The sequence below is a fragment of the Pelecanus crispus genome, chromosome 5 (genome assembly GCF_030463565.1).
Source record: "Pelecanus crispus isolate bPelCri1 chromosome 5, bPelCri1.pri, whole genome shotgun sequence".
Classification (NCBI taxonomy): domain Eukaryota; kingdom Metazoa; phylum Chordata; class Aves; order Pelecaniformes; family Pelecanidae; genus Pelecanus; species Pelecanus crispus.
Genome location: NC_134647.1, coordinates 76,572,554 through 76,595,292, shown reverse-complemented (window position 1 = coordinate 76,595,292; position 22,739 = coordinate 76,572,554). Strand labels below are relative to the sequence as shown.

The window sequence follows — 22,739 nt, the reverse complement described above, 5'->3', positions numbered from 1 at the left end:
AAGGCAGCGACTGGCAGCTTTCTGACCATTGCTCTTCCTCAGTAATTAACAATTGGTTTCCTTGTGCTAAACCGCAACATTGCATAATTGATTCTGTCCATTTTACTTAATTCCTATTGCACAATTTATCTATATTGCATTTTGAGAATGGCATGATTTCCAAGTAGAGTTACTTTTCTTTTTTCTCCATAGAGAACAAGGAGAAAATGTACAAGAGTGATCAAAACAAATCTGGTTTTACATGTTTGGAAATCAAATCTAACTGCTATAAATAACAGATAAGCAAGATATTCCAACCCTGACTGAAACTGTGTTTAAATTTAACTTTTAGATGCAAAAGGTAATACCTATAAAAAAACACTACTGTTTTGAAATGAAATGTCATACAAAAGAAATACTGAGTCAAAAATATTAAATCTCTTTTGAATTACAGATCTTTAGGGACCAAATAAAAATTTTGCTCAAATCAGCTCATGTGTGGGAAGTGCCCCCTTCATCCCTAAAAAGCTATGGTACTGGAATTGTCTTGGCCATCAAAGGAAGCAAGCTAAGGTTTTAGTTTGATATTGTGAAGTGTTCGGCTGCAATGCTAGGCAAGACTTTACCACCCTTCCTGCATCTTCTGCTGGTTAGATACTGGAGGGTGATGGCAGCAATACCACAGGCTGAAGCTGCTGTTTAACGCTTCATAATATCAAACTGGAGCCTCAGATAACACGGCTTTGCTCACACTTAAGCTCAAGCTCAGGGCATGTCCAATGACAGCTTCCTGTAGATGAAATGATATCTGGTAACGGAAGATTCTCCAACAGCTTGTTTGTGTCTGAGCTTTTATTAACAACATTTTCTTTCCAAAAAACAATTGTGCAATGAAACTAGCCAAGCAATGTTCTGTTAGAGCCTTCCTACATCAAGGCAGACAAATAAAGGAATAACGACTCTACACACAAAACTACTGGCTACATCAACATCTATTTCATTTATTTTTTGTCATATCCTGATAAACCAAGCATAAGATTGGATTACAAAGGGACATGCAATATGCTTTCTCTTGTGTCAAGTAAAATGTAAATGAAAAATTACAGGCAGCCCACATTGTCTAATTTCAGACATCTGTATGTTTTCTATGATATACAAAGTGATAGAAATGTGTTGTCCCTAAACCATCTCCCATTTTTGATCAATTAATAGAAGTTACTAATATAACACTAACATATTTCTAATAGAATACATAAATATATAATTATATATGCTAAGTTGAGTTGAAAAAACATGTATTTCATAAAGGAACACTTCAGACTTCTGATTATAGACAAAATAATCTAATTTTCTAACAGAAGACTGATACCGGGATGCAAACATCTTTAATCCGGTGAATCTTTTACTGCAAGTCCACCGCAATCGTTAAAAATGTTAATTTTTGCTTTTACCAGATCATTTTATAGCTATAGCTTTCCAATTTATTTTACACTCAGAGGTAGCAATGAGTTTAATCAACTTTTTTTTTTTTTTTTTAAAAAAAAAAGCCTCAGACTATTTTTGTGGCAGCTTTCTGAAGATGTAACTTCCTAAATTGCTTCAGTGACAAGGACTCAGCCATTCATGAAAAAGGGTTCAAAGAAAAACCAGCTGAAAATCTGACATTTGACGCTGGGCTCTCCGTGCAGCAGTGGGATGCTCATCACACCTCGTGTTCCAGCAACGCTCCCCGCAGGATGCCACCAGCCGTACTGAGGTAGTGATGAGGCAAATTTCCACACATGGAAATGGTCTGGGCTGTCTTTCAGTTGTACTATGTTGGAATGTCTTTTTAATTTAATTGGATTTTTTTTAAAAATAAAAGTTAGAAACCATTGTTATAGGAGAATGCTGAGGTTGCAAAAAATTGAGCTTTTTCCAAATAAAAAAAAAAAAGTCAGAATTGACACTAAAAGGTAAGTTTACTTTAGTTTCTTCTTCTCTGACCATTATAAAGCAGTCTTTAATTAAATGACACATTATTCATGGTCCAGGACCCCAAATCACGTGTAAATAATACTGGAACTGCAACCCAGGGAAAATGGTTTGATTAAGTCACTGCCATAGTATATAAAATTGCTCAGGAATGTACTAAAGCTTAAGTGCAAGAGTCCACACTGAGGCAACACTGACTTTCATTTTGTCAGTTCCTGATTAAGTTCTCTTTGCCAGATTAATATTTTCTTAATATGATTTTTGTTATACAGCAGCAAAGTTATGTATAGTGCTTTACAAAGTAAGAAGAGCTCTTATATTGAGGACCTTAGAATCTACTAAACTAAATAATGCACTTCTGAAAAACCTGTCAAAACCATTAAAAACTATTTGCATTGATAAAGTTCTTAAAAATACTTCTTAGCATTATGGAATTCTATTTTATTTAAAATATAAATTTTATCAAATTACACCATTTATTTAATCTAAGAGTAATAAGCTGTTAAAAAAATCAGACTGGAGTAACAATACAGATTCAGACTACAGCACTTGAGTTTTCAACACAGAAAATGTCTTGTGGGACAGCTGTGCTGAGAGAGACACTACTGCTCTGTCTATGCAGTTACTGTAGATGCAACAGGATTTACATAATAATGCATACAAAAAGTAATACCTCATGGGATCAAGAATGGAAAAGAAATTATTCGTTCAGACAATTTGTTAAATTACAGTTCACAAATGAAAATTTTGAGAATTTCTGATCCAAAGAGTCTTCCAGAATTTTGAGCTACCCTGCAAAAGTGTATTTATTTATTTTAACTACAGCACTACATTTTGCTTTGGCCAAAGAATATATAGGCCACCTTACAAAAACTAAGCAAAGAATTTAACTGATAACATTTTATTAATGCCTCAGACACTACTTAGAGCCTCTTTAGCCTGCCATTAATGTTATTTGCCGTTGTAAGAATTCTACACAATCCCAACAACTGAATCTGCTGGCTAAAACGAAAGTAAACTGTTTAAAGTATCACCAGTATTCAAGTGCGATAAGCAAAAGCACAGTAAGTGCAACAAAGTTTAACCAGTTACCAGATCTTCGTCTACATCAAACTCTTTTGTACCACAAAAACCACTATAAATTACACCAACCTTCTGTTTGTCCAGTATCTTCATAGCATAATACTGTTCTGTGGATTTATGTTTCACCATCATGACTCTCCCGAATGACCCTGTTCCAAGGGTTTTTTGCCTCTCAAAATCATCTAGGCCAGCAGTATTCTACATGTACAAGGATATAATGATGTTATTTACAATTTAATACCCAGAGACAATTTTAACTATATGGATTTAATCAATTTATGAAAGAAAACTGACTAAAATTACATTTATCAAAGACAACCATAGCCAACTATACCGTTGTTATTATTTCATGCCTGTCAAATTTTAATGAGATTTTACATTGCACTCATTACAACAGAAAAAGACTTAACTAAATTGTATCAACATTTCTATAATTTGTCCCTACATATGACACATGCTTAGTAAGAAACATTTACCAGTAAACAGATCATGAATTTAACATGCAGATAAATAACCCCCATCGTGCTTCACAAACAAGAATATTAGAACATGCAAAAACCCCCAAGCTCTAGAGACAGTTCTACATGAGAATTGTCTGAAGAGCATATCACTGAGTAAGTTTTCTCAGATATTCATTACCATAGCATTTCAAATGCTGCTTTAAAAACGACCCTTTCACAAAAACCCAAACCCCCAAGTTCAAATTTTAAAAGATTTCTCTCTAACAAGCTCCTTAACCTGCCCCCAAGCCCCATGCAACAGACTTAATACCCTTAACTCCCCTTAATACCGTGGGGGAAATTATTAACGGGGTAAATTACAGATGTGCCAGCACTTATGTGTTATAAAAAGGCAGCTAAAACACGCCAATAGATTTTGAGTGTTGTCACGTTGATGGTAAAACATCATTCCCAGTAAGGGAAAGCTGTTGTTCAGTACGAGCATTTCATCAGCTCAAATCTGGAGAAGAACTGAGAGTCTTCGCCGATGAACTTCAATGACAAAACTGACATTAAAAATGGAAACTCCTCTAAAAATTGCATTAAACTTATTTCTGTTTTCCGCGCTGCTCATTACAGACTGGTAACACACTGATAACATTATCCAAAAAATGCAATAGAGAAAATTATTAAATGCTTAAATGACTGATACCTGAGGGGGGCTTTCCCATTTTCTTAAAAAGTCTTCTTTGGCTTTGGCTAGGAACTCTTTCACTGAAAACACATACAAGAAAAAAGTACATTCTAATTAATGTAATTCATAATGGATGCGATGAAGATACTTTGTTAACAAAATATGTAAACTACATTATCAACTTCTTTCTTCAACTCGTAATATGCAACTTTCACCACGTATGAAAGCAAGCGCCAATGCCTCTAGAACTTCTACAATATCTCCAGGTGACTGCTAAGCTTTCTGGAGTAACTACATCATTCTACACAAATTACTTAAACTACATCAGCTCTAATAACTCACAATACTGTACACGCAAGCAGGCTTTAAGGTGATGTAAGATGTTCTTAATTCGACTGGGAAAAAAACCACAAACGCCTGACATTTATAAATAGCCACTGCACAAAGACAGTCTTTTTATCTATTTTTGTTAAATAAAAGTTACATTTTCTTTCAACTGATTGAGCCTAATGTCAATCTCATTGCTTCCCCCCCCATCACCTTTATTTAAAGGCTGTTTGCAAGCTCAAGTACCAGATGGACAGCATTACTGCAAGCAAAGACAACGCACAGGGCTACAACGACACTGCACAGTAGGCATGCCCACAGTCAGAGAAGATGTATTTTTAATATTGATTTTCCATCGAAATTGAAGGAATGTATAATAGCAAAATTCTGGATGACTTTTATAAAATGTGCACCAACATATTTTGTTCAGATCATCTTTCAGCTGTTCTGTTTTTTGAATATCAATTATCAGCCAGATCAATGCAGATTATTTAATGCACAGTCATAAATGGGAGGTGTTTCAGGCATTGCTGTGGTTCTGAAAGAGTCACAGAATCAAGAAGAAAATATCATATTGTTTTTGTGTTCTCTGAAACATTTCACATAATAGAACGTTAATAACAGTGGATTTTCTGTACTGCGATGTTCCGCCATAAGCAATTTCTAAAAATACTCAGCAATGTGCCAAGATTATTCTGGTCAATATCTAGAAATATGTGTTTTAGCAACTGTATTTTACCTTCTGATGGTCATAAAAAAAAATCAGGCTTATAAGGGGTTGTAAACAACCATCTGATGAATCAGAACTTTTTTGTACTTTTCTTTTCAGAGAATACTAGGGTCTACACAGAGAAGTTCTCAAAAATTCTCTTATCATTCTTCTATTACCTGTATAGTTACAGCAGCAGTAAAAACAATGGCAGCCCTGGAGAAGACTGGTCGTGAATTTTTTTCTTTTTCCTCTTTTCCCCCCCTCAAGTGTGCTATGGGACTCAACTGGCACAAAACACTCAAGGGAGGTTTATGGCTCCCACCATCACTGGCTCTGATGGAGCAGCATTAATAAATGGAAATTTCACAAAAATTGTCACAAGTTCTGGCAGACCTCAAGGTCAGAAAAGTGTTTAAAGCATGATATCCACTCAGTAATTTTATTTTAAGAGAAACAAGCAATATCAGAGAGGAGGAACACATTTATCACCCTAAACTTATTAAGTAAAGAAAGAAAACCACAGTTTATATCAAAGGAATATTGGCATTAAAACTCACTGAGAGTTAAAACTATTTTAGTGGATAATCAGTAAAATGTTTGACATTTATCCCATGTGGGGAAAATATTTCCATTGTTTTTAAATTATGGGGGTTACTCACATAATGACTTCTAATGATCCTAATTTGAGAAAAAGGACAGGATTTCCTGTGGCATGAAATAATTTCTCAACACAAAGAAGGGAAGGTAACAATGTCCAAATTAATGCCTGATGACCCTTCTTCCATGAGGAGAACAGAGATGACTTGATAAGGTGATGACTACTGATAAAGTTTTTTAAACATTAATTTATGTCAAAGTAGCATGAACATTATTTTCTCTTAATGACAAGAAAAAAAACCTAAGATGATCATTAAGATTACCAAAAAGCTGAGCCTTCAAACTTAAGTGGCTGTAGCTTAGAAATGAACATTAACACTACATAGCACAACCAAAACATGAAATAATTGGTCTCATTTTTTTTTTCATGTTGTTACGGTACATGTCTTAAATATCCCTCATGCTATCTCCATTGTTCATACAAATAAATATTTTAAGTTTCCACATATTTTGCACTGAAATATAATTGTTCAGTATTTATAAAAAGACACAATGACATTTACATGTAGTCATCTTGGTCTCTGTTCTACTTACAGAATACAGAAAGCTGTTTATGAAAAAAAATGTGATCCAGCTGGAAATACTCAAATTGTGGAAGCATGAGAAAAATCTCTCATTTCTAAAATATCAATAAGCCACAAGCTCTCCTTCAACAAAACTTCTACCTTATTCTACTTTACTTTTGCTCTCTTTTCTTGGAAAGCAGCATTGAACATGTCTTTTCAAAATAAAACTACCTTATAGCACTCATTTATCCTAAAATCGCTATCTTTTAAAAATTATTTCATATGTGGTGTGTTTTATTAGAATTATGTTTTCTTCCTAATGAGAAAGTGGGTCAAATTGTGCCTGGTTCTTATTTGCAGAGGTCACCTGGGCTCCTACACCACAACACAATTCAGCAGGTGATTTCAAATAGAATTTAGGCAACGTAAGTGCATACACTTCAGTCACTTCTGAAAATTGGACTTGGAATTTGAAACAGGATAGGTACTTTTGAAAACCGTATCTCGATCACAAAACATTAGCTCTTGCTATAGGAGAACACATTTCATTTCTACTTTTCAAGCGCAGAATCAAAATTTATGCCAACTGGGTAGTAGCGGCCATTGGTATTATTGTGATGATGCAAACAAGTAGGATTATTAGACAATGACTTTGAGGTTTTCCTCAAGTGCACATTTTTAGCCACTTTACGCTGTTACGATGTGACTCTTGTTTGCTTTTCTAGTCTTTAAATTGTTCCTAGCATCTGTGACTTTGGGCACTAATGAAGGAATGAGCATACCAAAAGTCTCTATAGGTTCCCCAAGGGTTTGCAGGAACATTCACCCACACAGATGAGATGATGAAGAGAGGAAAGAAAGAGAAGAAAAAAAAAAGTTTTATGCATTTCCACAACAAACACATAGAAGACACAAATACATTCCCCCCGTTCCCCTCCCCACTCGAGAACGGACCCTGTAATAAACCAGATCTTTCCCACACAGACAGAATGACTCATGCTAAATCACAGAATGTTTGAGCAAAGAAAAGAGGGGGGAAAAAAAAAAAGAAACCCAAAGCAGCTAAATTCAGTATGAAAAAAAGATGATGCACCACAGAAATAAGCACAGCTTACAAAACTTCAGGAGATCAAGTTGGCATCTTTAATAATTAATCTATTCCAAGACACACACATCCAAGGAACTGTTGCTAACAAAAGTGTATCTATCTTCGTCGCAGCATGCTGGATCACAATAAAACCTGTAATCGGGTGATCTTCCCACTACTTAGCACTTTGTTCCAAAAGACAGCATGTGTGAATTGCATGGCATGTGGTGGATAGCACAGAAATGGCAAGCAGTCTCAAAAAAAAAAAAAAAAAAAAAAAAAAAAAAAATTCACAATCAGATTTCAGTCCTGTTACCCAACAACAGCAACAAAACCCCTTGAAAAGTCTAAACCGCACAGCTGAAGTTGGTGTATGCAAACTGGAATGCATACGGGAATCCTGTACGGTCACCATACCGGTATGATTTAATTTTGTAAGACTGTCAAAAAAGGAACCCAGGAAAGAGATGTTGCTATAGAGGTTCCCACAGGCACTGGAGAGCAAGGCTCACTCATATACGGCTGAGCGAAGCGGAGATGAGGATGCGAGGAGCACACGCCAAGACCAGCAAACAGACCCCATTCAGACTGGTTTCGCTGACACAGCAGAAGTTGGAGCGAAGGAGCTGAAACTAAAGGAGGAAAAGCTGGTGCTCGGGAAAGGAAGGTGCTGGAAGGAGAGGGCAAAGCTCGACTAACAGCACTGGCACGATGAGGGCCACAGAAGTGGTCAAAACAACTGGATGCGTCAGGAAGGATGCCGGCTGGAACTGCAGAGGATGCACCAGCGCTCGAGATTAGGTAAGCACAAACACGCAGCGCAAACCCAGCTCTTCATGGCCAGCACGAGCAATCGTTGGCAGGAGAGGCATATTTTATGCAATGCAAACACCCAAAGCATATAGTAGGAAATCTGGGGAGATTCCAAAAAAGGTAGCAAGAAATGGGGCAATGGCCAAGAAGTTACAACTGAAAGCCTTGAAGCGGTTTTGTAACTTTTTATAATCCCTGGAGGTATTTAAAAGACGCGTAGATGTGGCGCTTAGGGACATGGTTTAGTGGTGGGCTTGGCAGTGCTGGGTTAATGGTTGGACTTGATGATCTTGAAGGTCTTTCCCAACCGGAACGATTCTATGATTCTACTCTGACTTCTGCCTGCTGCAGCTCAAACCCTGGTCGGAAGCAACGCTACAGCTGCTCCCGCAGCCGGACAAGGCACAAGCTACCGCCTTGCGCATCGCGGGCGGCATGAGGCTGGGCCTGCGGAGATCCGCGCTCAGAACCAAGGCAACGCGGTGAGAAGCGGGAAAGCCTGCTGGAAGAGACTTCGAAGGGAAGCGGAACTCAAGATCAAGAGGTTCCTAGGTAACACTGGCACACAAGCAGGCATTAAAAGAAAAAAGCCGCCAAAACCCCAAACACCAACCCTCCCCCCCAACCAAACAAAAAACCCCAAAACCCAAACAAATGAGAAAACCCTACCACACACACAAAACCAAAACACCCCTGAACCGCCCCCCCCAAACAGCGGGAGATTGGTTATCTAACAGTATATTCACACAAGGTACAATATTTTTGTTTGTTTTATTGATTAACTTTTGTATGAAAAGTTAGCAAGCTTATAAAAAAATTGTTAACAAATGGTATGTAGGCACTATAAAGAGTACTCTGGCCTAAAACACAGTTTAAGAGCTAGTGAATCAGAGGAAAGCTCCTGAAAAAAATTAAATGTTTAGGACCTCTCATCGCAGGGGTGCAACGACAGCAGAGGGAAAGGGGTCACAGATGGAGCAGTCCTGAAGAGTTACCGTGAATTACTTTGCCTTTCTCCCACCTCCCACGTGCACTGTATTTGTTATTCTCAAGCACATCTCCCACAAGAGCCAGCAAGCCAGAATTTTTTTGGGGGAAAAAAAAAAAAAAAAGTATTTGGATAGGATTCATGGCAAGAAAGCAAGAACTAAACTGATTAAGACTAAACATTGGGCACCACTACAAACCCCCATCTGCTGTGCTAAATGCCAATCTCTGCTTGGTATTTAAAATGTCCTTTATCAAAATACAATTCAATTTCTGTTCCAAAACTGTAATATAATCACTTGAAGTCTAGAATTAAATGGGGTATTTAATTAAATCTCCAAATTTCATTTAATGGAAAAATAAATATGTATGAAGAGATTCTGGTAAATATATCTCTATATTTCATTTTTATAAAAACAATATATTTATAGGCTTAAACATTATCGAGATGTATATAGATGCCTCAGTGAATCCTGTGCTTATGGTACCACATTTCAGAAGCAAGCGAGAAGCATACGATTCGAGTTCTAAGTCCCACTCTTACAACACCATTAACCTGTTGTCTTAAATATCCTTAAATTTCTCTTTTGATTAGCAGGAAAAAATATCACAAGGCTTACAGCAAGATTTTTCTACCCTGCAAGTCTTTGAAAATAAACACAGCTATGTGTTAATACATTCAAAGGAAGTAGTGTGAGCACCAGCTACCATTTTAATAGCTGGGAAACTCTACAAAACACAAACATTTTCGTTTGTATCATTGAAACAGACTGTCAACAAGAACAAAACGTTTTGTTTCTCACAATATGAAAATGGTGGGGGGAAAAAAGTCCAATGTGATATAAGCCTGGTGCAGGGCAAGTCAATCTTGTCTTAACACTGCAGTGAGACACGCTTACTGGCTCTCTTGCGAAAAACCAACCAGCGAGAATTTTGTGTTGCTTCTGCTCTAAGAGATGCAAAGTCACAAAGGCTAGATTAATAAACTCTGCATCCATTTATTATCTCATTCATCCCATTTTACTTTGAGAGCAAGGTTCTGATCTTATATTTCCGTTTAAACATTAATTATGTTAAAAACTGGTGATGCAGAGCAAACTAACTTACCCAGCTGCAATGGATGAGAAACTTCAGTTAAAAAAAAAAACCCCAAACACAGAGAACAGTTCTGAAAGAGCTCATTTGCTGGAATACAAAACCTAAAAATTCTTAGTAAAAGAAGGATCATGTAAGAATTATTAACTACGTGCAAGTTTGCTATTAAAATGCAAGTGCTATTAATTAATCTAACTGCACACTGTAAACACTTCTGTGGAATACTGGGAAGGACTGGTAAGAAGTGGAGAAGAGAAAGGCATGGAAAAACCACAGAGGAAAAAGGGAGAGGAACAGGATAAACAGTAAATTAAGAGCAATTGCAGCTGCAGTGCCTGAAGACTAGAAGAGAACACTAGCATCTGATTTTTGGGGGAGGCACATTCAGGAATTAATTTGCAATGTGCAGTAATTGTAAAATACAAATTGTTCTCATCCATTACAACTGAAAATCTGGAACACAGGCAAAATCTTATTTTAATCCTGTCCACAATTTAGAAGCCTTGAGCTAGACAGTATTTTGTCAGTCTTATAAAAGCAGGTTTGCAACAGTTAAGAGCTCTACAAAGAGCCCAACATTCTTCTCTCCCTGGCCCCCCTCCCCAAATTTTCAGTGCTACAGGCTATAACTTTAAGCTGTAAATTAAACAAAGCTGAAGTCTTACTTAATTTTCACTTCTTTACTTGGCTGGCTAGACAGCAACAGCCTGCGTAAGAGATGTGACAGATTTAGACAAACCAAAAGAGGAGCCAGGTTTTTAGCTATCAGAGACAATACCTGTCTTTGTTGACTTTTGAGCTGTAGATACTCTACTGCACACAACTGCTACAGTCAGACTGACTTCCTCCTCCTATTTTTATTAGAGATAATAAAATCAATTTTATTTCCAAATCCAATTTTCAGTCTTTTCCCCTTCTTCTTCTTAAATCGTAAAGTACTGGTCTAAACGGAGGAGTACAAAAAGTACAACATACAGGAACCACTCTGGGGACACAAGACCAAACCCAACTAACACCAAGTCACTTAAAATGTGAATCCCTTTCTTTAAAAAACCCCAAACATATAATGTAATACAGTAAATTTATTCACTCACAAATACAATCAAGTGTTGTACTAGGCTCTGCTCAGCAGAGTTGAACATGCATATGTATGTCCCAATTCAATCATTTTCCACCAAAACAAATGAGATAAAAACTCTGCTTTCTTAATCTAAAAGAGAATCCAGACCCAATGCTCATTGAAATTTATAAATTAATGTATTTCATTAAAAAATGTGACTCCTCCCTCAAGACACACACAGATAAACGCTACATTTTCCAGTTACACCAAAAGCCTCTTCCTCACTGCAAAAAAATCCAAAACCAACAACCAAAACCTATGAACCGAGCTGGGATTTACTATTCAAATCCTAAATTATTGATTATATGCAAGACTTCCTCAATGCAGACAAGCAGAATAGCTTCATCTGAACATCCACGGGACATGACCTAAAGTCTCCTGGAGATTCCTGGTGGGCGAGAGCTGTTCCATCCCTGCGGGTCTTTTAGTCCTTCAGGGTGGCACCTCTCTTTCTTGCCCTACCTTTCCTTTCAAATTAAAGTGTTGTTAGCAACCTTTTGCTGATTAGGTTGACTTTTTGTTCCATTTCTCTAAAACGACCAGTTAGAACTGGCATCCAGTTAGTTCTGGAATACGCTGAAACTACGCTTTGGCCTAAGGAAAGGAGTCTCTCTCATGCCTTCTTCCTGCCCTTGAAGTGTTCATTGAAGGGAGTTATTCCAGACTGCAGGAGACAACACATTCGTAAATCTGCTGCTTCTCTTGCAACAATCCACATGCTTTGAGGCTTAGAAGTCCAAGAAATAGCGGTTTGGTTTGTTAGGCTGCAGTTCAGTGTTCAGTATGGGCTGGTACAAATACAAAAACCCCAGTCCTGTCCTTCCACAGTCACTGCTTCTCTACCATGACCTTCCTTGAAAGAGCAAAAGCATCCTTGTGGCCGACTGCCAAGCCAGGTCAGGGAATTAGGCCAGATTAAAAAGTAATGGACAGAAGGCAGGGGAGGACAAGGGAAGCTAATTTTAATCCACAGCAGCTCCCAGTTCTTTTCACCACATGAATGCTTCTCCTGGGGTGAGGGAAGGGACAAGTGGGGTGAAAATGGGCAAATATGTGGGGCAGGAGAACTGCTCCTCTTCTGAAGGAGTGCCAGTTTGGGCTTGTGTAACCTGACCATCAAAGTACGGCACTGGACTACTGAAAAGGCCTCTGAGAAATGTCTAATTTTAAGTTATTAATTTTCAATTATTGTATTAGATAAGTTAATTCCATTAACTTAAAATTTCAAATTAATCATTTATAACTTTAATACAATTACTTTCAAATGCAGTACTTAACACTCCCTTCATATAAAATCAGATCATACAGAAAAGGTTACGTGAAGAAATCTTAACATGCAAAATCCTCAATTATCATATGTTGATGCGCTTTGTGAGCAACTAGGAATTAAGTTTCATCTGTGCAGTACCACCCTCTATAGTTGGAGCTGAACTTTACCCAGCATGTAATCTAAAATGTTGCATCTACCACAGGACCCATAGTGTGAAAGACCACCTTCCTGCATGAAATGTAACAGGTATTACTTTACAAAGAAAATTGAAAACTGTGTGAAAACTGTGACGATTCAAACACCTCTTGTTTCTGTACTGCATATATTTCCATGGTTACCATGGCGGGGGAAAACAAAAAAGAAGACATTTTAAGAATGAGTTCCACGAACAAAATTTTCTAGGGCACTACTATAAAATATCTTGTCAAGGTATCACATTCTTGAGTAAAGGTTTTTAGCAAATTCTAGTAATTAAACACAAATATACAAAATAATTAGATTTTCCTCTTACAATCAAAACCACACACCAAGCAAAATGTTTACGGCACCTGCTGCAGTCTTCCTGTAGTTAAGCTATCCACCCCTCTGCACTGTAAGACAGAGCTAACTGGCTAGCACCAACTTTCCTCTCCACATCACTGCCCCACCTTCCCTCTTTGTAAAAGTTCAGTGACTAAAGAGGACAGCACATTACTGGGCAGCTACCACTTATGTTTTATGGTTAGATTATTAGAAACACTAAGCATAAATCTGCAGGTGGTTGATCTGATCTGCATATTGACTAATAAATTCCCTGCAAGCAGGCAATGCCTCTCATAACACTAGATACACTCATGCACAAACACCCTTCTCTTCAGAAGTAACCCAAGTTTTACTAATTTCTTCCTTATACTCCAAACTAAACAACTGCAGGGGCTGTTCACTGTATGGGTGCATTTTACAAGTTACTTGAAGAGAGCAACTCTTGTGTTGCTTTTTCTTTTTTTCCAAATATTTCACACAAGGCATGAGAATAATAGTAGATATGCCAATCTTGGTTTAACTGCACTCGTGTCCAAGTCCGCTTCCCAGAAAGGTACGTTGTCCCAGCCCTCGCACTAACAGTTAAAACTACACAGATTCTCATATACATGCGCTGGGATCAGTAAGACACATCTTCACAGCTGTCAGGGTAAATCAGCAAAATAGCTCTTCATCTCTTTGCAAGTTTTGAGATTCTGACACATCGCTACACCGACATATCTCCCGCAGAACACACTTTCAGTATTTACAGGAAAGGGCTGCTTGCAGTAACTAGCCAAGCAGGAGAAGTGCATTTAAAACCTTAAATAGCAGAGAGACTGACTTCCTGAATAAGGAAGTGTAATGTAAGGAATGTAAATAAACACATTTCACAATTCAACACATCAAGTGAACAAGTTTTTGTTTGCCTCAGAGTTAGGCAGGCAAAAAGTAGGTAAGAGTGTTTACTATCCGTTCTGATAAAGAAAGGGCCTTTAGAGAGACACTGGTTAAAAGTGCTTATGTGGGTAAAAGGCAGGCATAAAACTTGCACAAAATCAAGCTGCAAACACTGCAAAAAAGTTTAAATAAAAAAATGTAAACCACATGAATGGGCTGGAGTATCTGTCAGCAACTTGAATGAATAAAGGAAAACACCAAAAACATTATTCCAGTTACAAAACTGCCCATAAGAACCTCAATATTTAAGCTGGGGAACTCGTGCTGCGAACTTTGGCCTGCACCAGCAACACCAGCAGCAACTCTTAGAGGAACCAGCAACAAATAATTATGTAAACAATTTGAGACGTAAACTAAAAACCCAGGAAAGAAGAAAAACTTTCTGGTAACAAAATATATGTAAGAAATGTAACAACAGGGACTAGAGTAAGTCACAGTTCGAGAGATGCAAGATTACAACATAACAAATACCCTTTCCTTTGGAAGAAACCCCGATTTTATTAAACTCATTTTTTGCTTATACCGCAAACTAAGCACCCTGAGGGACTGCTCACTGTATGGATGCATTTTAAGAACTACGTCAACGCAGCAACTCTTGTGTTGCCTTTTCTTTTTGCAAATATTTCGTACAAGAATCAGAACAAAACATGAACCTAGGTCAACACCTAAGAAGTTATCCCAGTCCGCTGTCAGGAGGTGATGGGTAACATTGGGGAATGTTTGAAAGGAAGAAACCATTAGTCCCATGAGATGCATATAGGAAGAAGTGTAATTCTGGCACCCAGACGTTCCATGGCATCCTTCCATTTTCTATAGCCTTTTCAGCAGTGGGAGTAGTTAGTTGCTCCTTGTTGTCCCTTGCCCTTAGAAGATGTTCCCAATGCACGTAACTCAGATATTTACACTACCACCCTTCACCCTCGCTCCTGAAACACTCCCCCAGCGCACGCAAAGCTGGACAATAATTCAGAAGAGTCTACCAGCATTGCTCACCCTCCTTCCTCATACTGCTCCATCCGCCTCCACACGCATTTGGTAACGACGATCTTAGGAGTGTAAGTTTCTGTATCGGCAATTACCTCTATCTGCAGTATTTGAAAGTACTAGCCCAGCCAGGTACTTGGTGATACTTGGGAGTAGTAAGCCTATTCCTAGCGAGAGAGGATCTAGCAGAGTGGCACCTTTCAGAACTGGGAGCTGGGGCTACTAAAGTTACTTGGCCTTCCAGTTTAATCTGTTCAAGAATGTTCTGCTGTTCAAAACAAAAACCCTAAACCAAAGAAACAGAAAACCAGTTTTTCATTCTTTCAAGTCTTTCCAGGAAAAAAAAAAAACCAACCAAACCCAAACCCAGAACATAGCTGGAGCTCTCCTGAAGGGGGGGAAAAAAAAGAAGAAAAAAAATAGTAAGCCAATTGTATTTGCAATTGAAGAAAATATATCACTTTTTCCATTGAGGCTTCACTTGCATCTTGGCAATCTTTCACAAGGAGAGCATCTGATTTTATCCACTGACAGGGTGTAATGTAACACTGCTGCAGTGAAGACACCCACAAAGGGGCACTGAAAAGCAGAAGTGGTTTAAATGAGGAAATGTTTACAGTGAAGACTTAATCTAATCCTCACTTGATGGAGGAGGAAATAGTCACCTTTCCCTTGTCAAAATTAAACTTCTGGTTTATAGATCCTTTTGACTAGGAACTGACACTTGGTAAAAGTTGCAACTATTTATTTCTATTTTTAATGAAACCGGGAGCCTGTATGTCAAAATGAATGAAATCTACAGATGCAAGCTGCAGAATAAAGCCCCAGGGAAAAGAAAACAAAACAACCCAACCACCCCTACCCCACCCCACAAAAAAAAAAAAAACAACCCAACAACCAACAAAACACCTGTAACCTCATTTTCACATAGTCTGTAAGAAATTTATTCCCTTAAAATGACTCAATCATAACAGAACACCCAAAAAAATAAACCACCCAAGCAGCAAAATTCAAAATTCATAGAGCTGATTCCCACAAATCCTGTGGAATCCTGTGGAAGCTACCACCTAACTGCAAGAGGAACAGGGAAAAAGGGGATGGAAAGCCCAGCCCGGCAAGTGGTGAAAAGGAGACCTTCTGACCCAAGGAGACACCTCCCCATCAGCAGACGGCGGCGGCCGCGCGACGCCGAGGAAGCGCAGCGAGGCCGTAGTTTCACCTCGCTCTCCAGAGAGGCTGAGCAGGGGCAGGTGTCGGCGGGGAGGTCGGGCTCCGCCGCGGCCCTGTGGCACGAGCCCGCGCCGGCCACGGGCCCGCGAGGCCGCGCCAGCTCCCCACCGGGCTCCCACCCGCCAGCAGCCCCGCGGGGAGCACACCCGGGAGGCCGGGCCACCTCTTTCAGGGACAGCCCCTGTTCAGGTTTACTTGAACAGCCATGACGCCCTAACATAAGTGCCCATAATGTACGTACAAAGTTCTGAAACCTCGTCCTATATCCGTACCGGTTTTGACATTTGTATATTGTACTTTGTATACAGAGGAAACGACAACCACACTTCTTATTTCAGGGAAGATGACCTCAACACATTTGTATGAGATAAGTATGTATATAAAGCTGATATTAGATAAGGCAGTGGGATGACTCCTCCCACTCTTTATCTCATGCCATGTACAAAAGTGAAACCTTCCTAAAAATGGTCCTTTACATTTGCAGGATAAAGCAAAACCACACGCAGAGGCAGACACGCACAAACCCCGTCTACACAATTAACTGTTTTTTCCTTTCAAGCAATCTCTAACCCTCTTAAGTCATTTCCCAAAGCTCCAGACTACCTGCTTGAAACAAAAAGGCATCACTTCAGAAACGAATATATTTGGGCTTTTTGCAAGCCGTTTTCAAAGGATATCTGTTTCTAAGGAAATAAATGTACAGAGTTTATATAATTAGATACAACTTTCAATAATATTGCAAGTAAGAATAAAGTACTTCCTAATTCCGTTAAATTCAAAGTACGTTATAAGGAGTAGTCACAGTGGTTTTGGAAAGCAAATACCTGCCTGACAAGTTTACTAGATCTATTATAATATCTCATTTCAGATGAGACTCCCCTCCCCTACTTCCATGAATGACCTCAACTATTCTGCTATCCCATCGTTTAGAAAGAATAAAAACCACAGAAGAATAAGCTGGTTCAGATGAAAAACAACAAAAGCCAGTTCAGAATTTTTAGGTGATGATTATAATAATTTCAGAAGGCCTCTCTATTTGTATCAATTCAGATAAAATAATTTATTATGAGTGGCACAGAAAATTAAGTGAACTGACATACATATAATTCAATTATAAAATTTTCCAAAACAGATTCTGTGCCTTATTTAGTGATGTGGAACAGTTATTTCTAAAAGAAAGCTTTCAAATAAAATTTCAAATACTAAATACCAGTTATGCAAAGCAAAAATGTTCAATAAAAACCACAGATCTTTAAGACTAGTAATTTTAATAGAAACCCACAGTGAATCGATTACAAAAACAAAGAGATCGGTAGTCGATGCAGCTATGCAGACAAGAAAGGGAAACCTGGTAGATTTTTCCTGATTGTGAAGATGGAACAAAAACATAGTGTCAAAGAAAATAGAAAAGACTTACCATTCATGCTGAAAAGCTAGTTTTCAGAAACATATTGCTCCTAGTATTAATCCAACAGTTGATGAAGTACGTTAATCTCCACAAAATCAGTGCTTCAATCTCTAAACACACTTACACACTAACTGGAGAGAGAGAGCTCGCAGAATCCAGGGAGCTGCTCTTCCTTACGAGCTCCTTGTGATGCACAAAACTATGAAGCACAAGATACCAGTAGTAAACCAAAATCAATATTCAGGACACAGATATTTGGGTTTGCTCATTAACTACTTCTGTTCTGACCAATGCTACCTATTCATGTCTAAAGCAACTCAAAATGGCAGGGGGAAAAAGCATGCAAACACCAGGAGGTTTTAAGATGTTCTCAATTATATCAAGCACTGGTTGTTTCCATGGCAACCTTAGACCAGAATTATCTGTTGACTTGTACCCAACTAGTAGTTATTCTAAAGCTTTAATCAATTCACACAATGTACTCTGTACATTATTTCATATTTCACGTGTATTTTTCTCTACGCACACACGCATGGGTATATATATAGTGATTATTCAGCTAAAGCTCTGTAAGACATTCCACGCTATTTCAAAGTATACTGATACTACCTTGAATCAGTTAGACACCAAATAATATTCCTTTAACTACCATCACCCATCCATTTGCAATTTAGAGACTATGAAGATGACAGAAAAATGCAATAGTGGTGACTCTCCTGACCGTTTCAGTTAGCCGAGTTGTTCATGCGTTCTCCTGCTATGCACAGGTTTGGCAAATATTTGGATCGGTTCAAGAATAAAAGATTCACACTGATCTTACTGTCTCTACATTCAAACCAAGCAGCTTCATTTTCCTTTCTTTTCCCATTTCAATCTTTCAAAGAGCAATAAGCAACTATGGAAACAAAACAAAAATCAAAACACAGGTCCCCCAGAGTTGCAAGCGGTCACAGACAAGGTGTCTGAACAAAGAATGAAACACATCCATCGTCCCGACGACTCCCCTCCCATCCCTTTCATCCTTCGGCTGTGCAGCACAACGGAGCGGGTTACCAGCTCAGGCTGTACAATCACACGTGTGCTCAGTCAGCTTTTTAAAACAGATTCCAAGGCCCACGGTGCCCTGAGCCACCTCTGCCCTGCTGGATTCCGAGGATTTTACAAAACGCATTCGTTTCATGCGTCAACCAAGAATCCAAGGCATTTCGGAAAAATGGTATGTTTTACATATCAAAATAACGAAGCGAAGATGTTAAATTTCAACATTAACCACTGAAAAACGCCTAAGGCCGTAGACCACATGGCAAATTACTCAAACCCACACCGCTCGACAACTGACAACACAAAGTCCACCCAACAACGGGCAGCAACCCACAGCATCAGCAGTAACTGCTTGTAAAAGGACATACATAGAAACAGACCTGTTACAGCATTTCATTACAGCAGAAGGTATAAATATATTACCTTTCTTTTCAAATGAATCCTACCTCAAACCTAAAACAACAAAAATTCCGAGAAGTCACTTTCCAAACTTTTTTCAGGAATTAAAAGGACTGCTTTCGCCTTGAAGAGTAATTCACACTAGCTGTCTGCTTCACCTAAAACCTTACACCAACGTTTCATAAGTTGCAGTGATATGGGCAGAATAGTTGAGGATATTCAAATATCTTTACAAGACAAACACCAGTATGTTTCTAAAACACTACTAAATTTTCTGTGACATTAATCTACAAACTGAATTCAGTGACCCTATGCAATTCTATACCATTGAATTCTTGAGAAAAAAAAAAAAAAAAGAAAAGTGTTTCTCTTTCGTTTTTCACAAAGAATTTTCACAGATGATGTATTTTTCTAAAGACATAATTAGGAGTCAGTAGTAGACAGAAATAGTGCCTCCACTGTACTCCTTATCTTCTCTATCACTCCTTTGGCTACAGTGGTAGTGAAACAAGAATCTTGAAACGGAGATTTAGTCCATGTGTACCTACAGTATTTTTATTTATTGTATTTTAAAAATAATCTACAAGTTGAGAGAAATGTTCAGGATAAAAATTCAGAATTTTGCACCAAAACCAAAACTACACAATCAACCACCATTCAGCTACCAGCTCAGTAACTCCGGCTCAGAAAAATTGCATGCAACCACTGTGCTTAATTATGACTTAAAATAGCATTTGCGGAACAGCCATTTTCACCATGTTTATCATCAAGAGACACGACAGTCCATTTCCTCATCAAGCATGTCATACGAGGAAGCCTGCCTTAAATAGAGGGGAAAAAAAATAGTAGAGGCTTGTACACAAACAGGTCACAATTCGTACATGTCAGTAGGTCAATACCAGTTTTTTCTTCATGTTATATTAAAAAAAATGCTTCAGTGATATTTTTTCAAATAGCTATTTACATAAAAAAAGAGCTTCTACATAAACACAAGTACGCATCTATTTTTACCAAGCTGAAAATATTTTGGAGAAGTGGAAGCTCAGAATCTATGCACTTTCATCACTTTTCTTCCCAACAAAACTAGTCGATCCTTTCCCATCTCATTTGGAAGACCTAGATTTAATCTATTTTAGGTCAATGCATTAACACCTTTTTGTTTCCATGTTTACTGCTTATCCTCTGAGAACAGATTCACTCCCTACTCGTGCAATATTTTAAATTGCAAGCAGGGAGTTGTATAAACATTGATTTTCTACATGGTAACACTGTGATGCTAAGCATTTTCAATAAGGCCTATTTTCAACTGAAATAATTGTGCAATCTCAAATCCATCAATGAATCTGAAAACTGGAACAAAATTATCATCAATTACCATATTGTAACATTTTAAAACGACTATTTAACCACAGAGGCAGTAATTGCTTTGCAAAATAATGCATGGCTTTAAAAGAAAAAAAAATGAAAATCAAATGTCAATTTACTTGGATTGTGATACTTTTTGAAATCTCTCACTTCTATTACCCAAAATGCAATCATGAAAAGTTTTGATCCATACAAATAATACTGTAAACTGTTCACTAATTAAGAAATTCCCACACTAAATTAATACGTAATAGTTAACACCAAACGTAATTTTATATTGTTTACCACTGTAGCGAGTGTTCTGATGTACATAACCCTTAAAACAGAAGGATGAATGACAAAAAGCCAGAAGTTTAATCTGTGCAGCACTGCCTGCCTATTCCAAAGTTTAAACATTACGAGCTTTAATGACTTTTCTATTTCTGCTGAACTAGCTGGTTTAACTGGAAAATAAAGGAAGTAAGAATTGGGGTGGGGGCTTGCCAAAACAAGTCAACTGCGCTTTACGAGAAAAGAAGGGGCAAGGGATAAATTCCCCGGCCAGCCACCAGTCCATGAACCAGCCCCCACCTCCCCCTGCCTGAAGCAATACGCTCGTCTTCAACTCCATAGCTTCAGGTAACGAATGGCAAAATTGCCCCCAGAACGTATCACAGACCAGCGTTCGCATCTGATTACAAATACCGAGTTCTTCACTTGCTCGGCAAACTGAAGGGCGCCTACCCATAAAGCAAACAAAAGCCCCCACTTACTTGATTTGTCCCATAGGACAGCCAGCTCAGAGCAATGCTGGCTCTCATTTTCCAGAGCCGCTCTCTGTTCATGCGCACCGCTCTTCGAATGCCTATGGAAAAGGCGATTAGCAAAACCTTCCAGTCTCTGCAGCGCCGTGGCCGTCGCTGTGCACTGGTTACAAGGTACCTCCTTCTGAGCTGCCATCTATGCACGCTGGCGACTTTTACAAAAGCAAAAGGGAAAATATCCGAAGGGCGCTGGACAGCCCAGAGCCACTAAGAGCTATGCATGTGTCAAGCTTCCTGTATGCAGTGTTTTCTAACCACTACTCTCTTCTACTTCCTGTTAAGAAGAGCTCTATAATGTACTGGTTTATACTGCTGAAAGTTTCTTTTCACATCCATCAAAGTGTTTTTTGTAAAAAAAAAATACGCAATAACGGCTCTAGCATGGGTTTTCACAGCTTTTTAGCGTGTCACAGATTTTATATTTAAATACACATTTTCTGTTAAAATACTATGAACAACTTGTTCAGAAGATCAGAAGGCAGATGTTTTTTTTTTTAATTTACCACAACCATGCACGAAAAGTAACTATTCTACAGTTCTTCCCCTGTTATTAAGATGGAGTATGACCATCACCATAGCAAACATAAGCAGCTGTAATCTAATCATTAGTAATCTCATGTTTTCAACTAAACAACTTTCTAAGCAAGGAGTTTACTTGCAAAACTACCAAAGAAACTACTATTTTATTATTGGGGGCGGGGGGAGGGGGAGTATTCTTTTCTTCCTTTGAGAAAAATCAGACTGAAGAAGTTGATTTCTAACGTATGTACATATAAACATGAATGCATTATACTTATCCGAACTGGGTTCTACTTACTCCCAAGAATGAACCAAATGCATTTAACTTTTTCAGTAATGAAGTACCAGAACGACCAGCGCTGGCAGATGCTTACCTAGCAGCAGGCTCACTCCCCCAGCCCCAAAGGCGGCTGGAAGGACAGTAACAAAGTCCCGGTCCCCAGCTCCTGACAGCGCTTATGTAAAAGCTTTGCATGCAAGCCTCCTGGAATTGCGTAAGAAAGTTTTTTTTTCATTCACAAGAAATTAAAGTATTTCCAACTGCAGAATAAGTCTAGAAAGCATCATTCTTAACACGCAGAACGTAGGGGAAATAAATGGAAAGCTGTATTTAACATTAAATTATATTAATTTGCAAACGATGTAATTTTGCACGCTTACAATGGGTAATACTAAATATTCATTTTTGCAAAAATGGAAACACATACACTAGGCAGGTTTTGCACTACATCCTCTGCACATGTAAGACGTGGCTTCTTAAAAATTTAGGCTATTCTTAAGAAAGA

At 38.3% G+C, this 22,739-nt stretch overlaps 1 protein-coding gene across 3 annotated transcripts in view; it reads right to left on the bottom strand.

Moving 5' to 3' along the window:
* Nucleotides 1–21,593, bottom strand: part of PRKACB (protein kinase cAMP-activated catalytic subunit beta) — a 38,716-nt gene extending 17,123 nt beyond the window's left edge. The window contains exons 1-3 of one of the 3 annotated variants that reach the window (XM_075710253.1): nucleotides 21,385–21,593; nucleotides 4,189–4,250; nucleotides 3,106–3,234 (exon numbers count right to left, since the gene is read on the bottom strand). In XM_075710253.1, the coding sequence (XP_075566368.1) occupies nucleotides 3,106–3,234; nucleotides 4,189–4,250; nucleotides 21,385–21,571 (378 nt within the window). In that variant the 5' untranslated portion in view covers nucleotides 21,572–21,593. Of the gene's footprint in view, nucleotides 1–3,105; nucleotides 3,235–4,188; nucleotides 4,255–6,540; nucleotides 6,583–9,455; nucleotides 9,466–21,384 lie in introns of those variants that run through there. The other 2 variants (XM_075710255.1, XM_075710254.1) reach the window with 2 other exon arrangements.
* Between the last annotated feature and the right edge of the window lie 1,146 nt (nucleotides 21,594–22,739).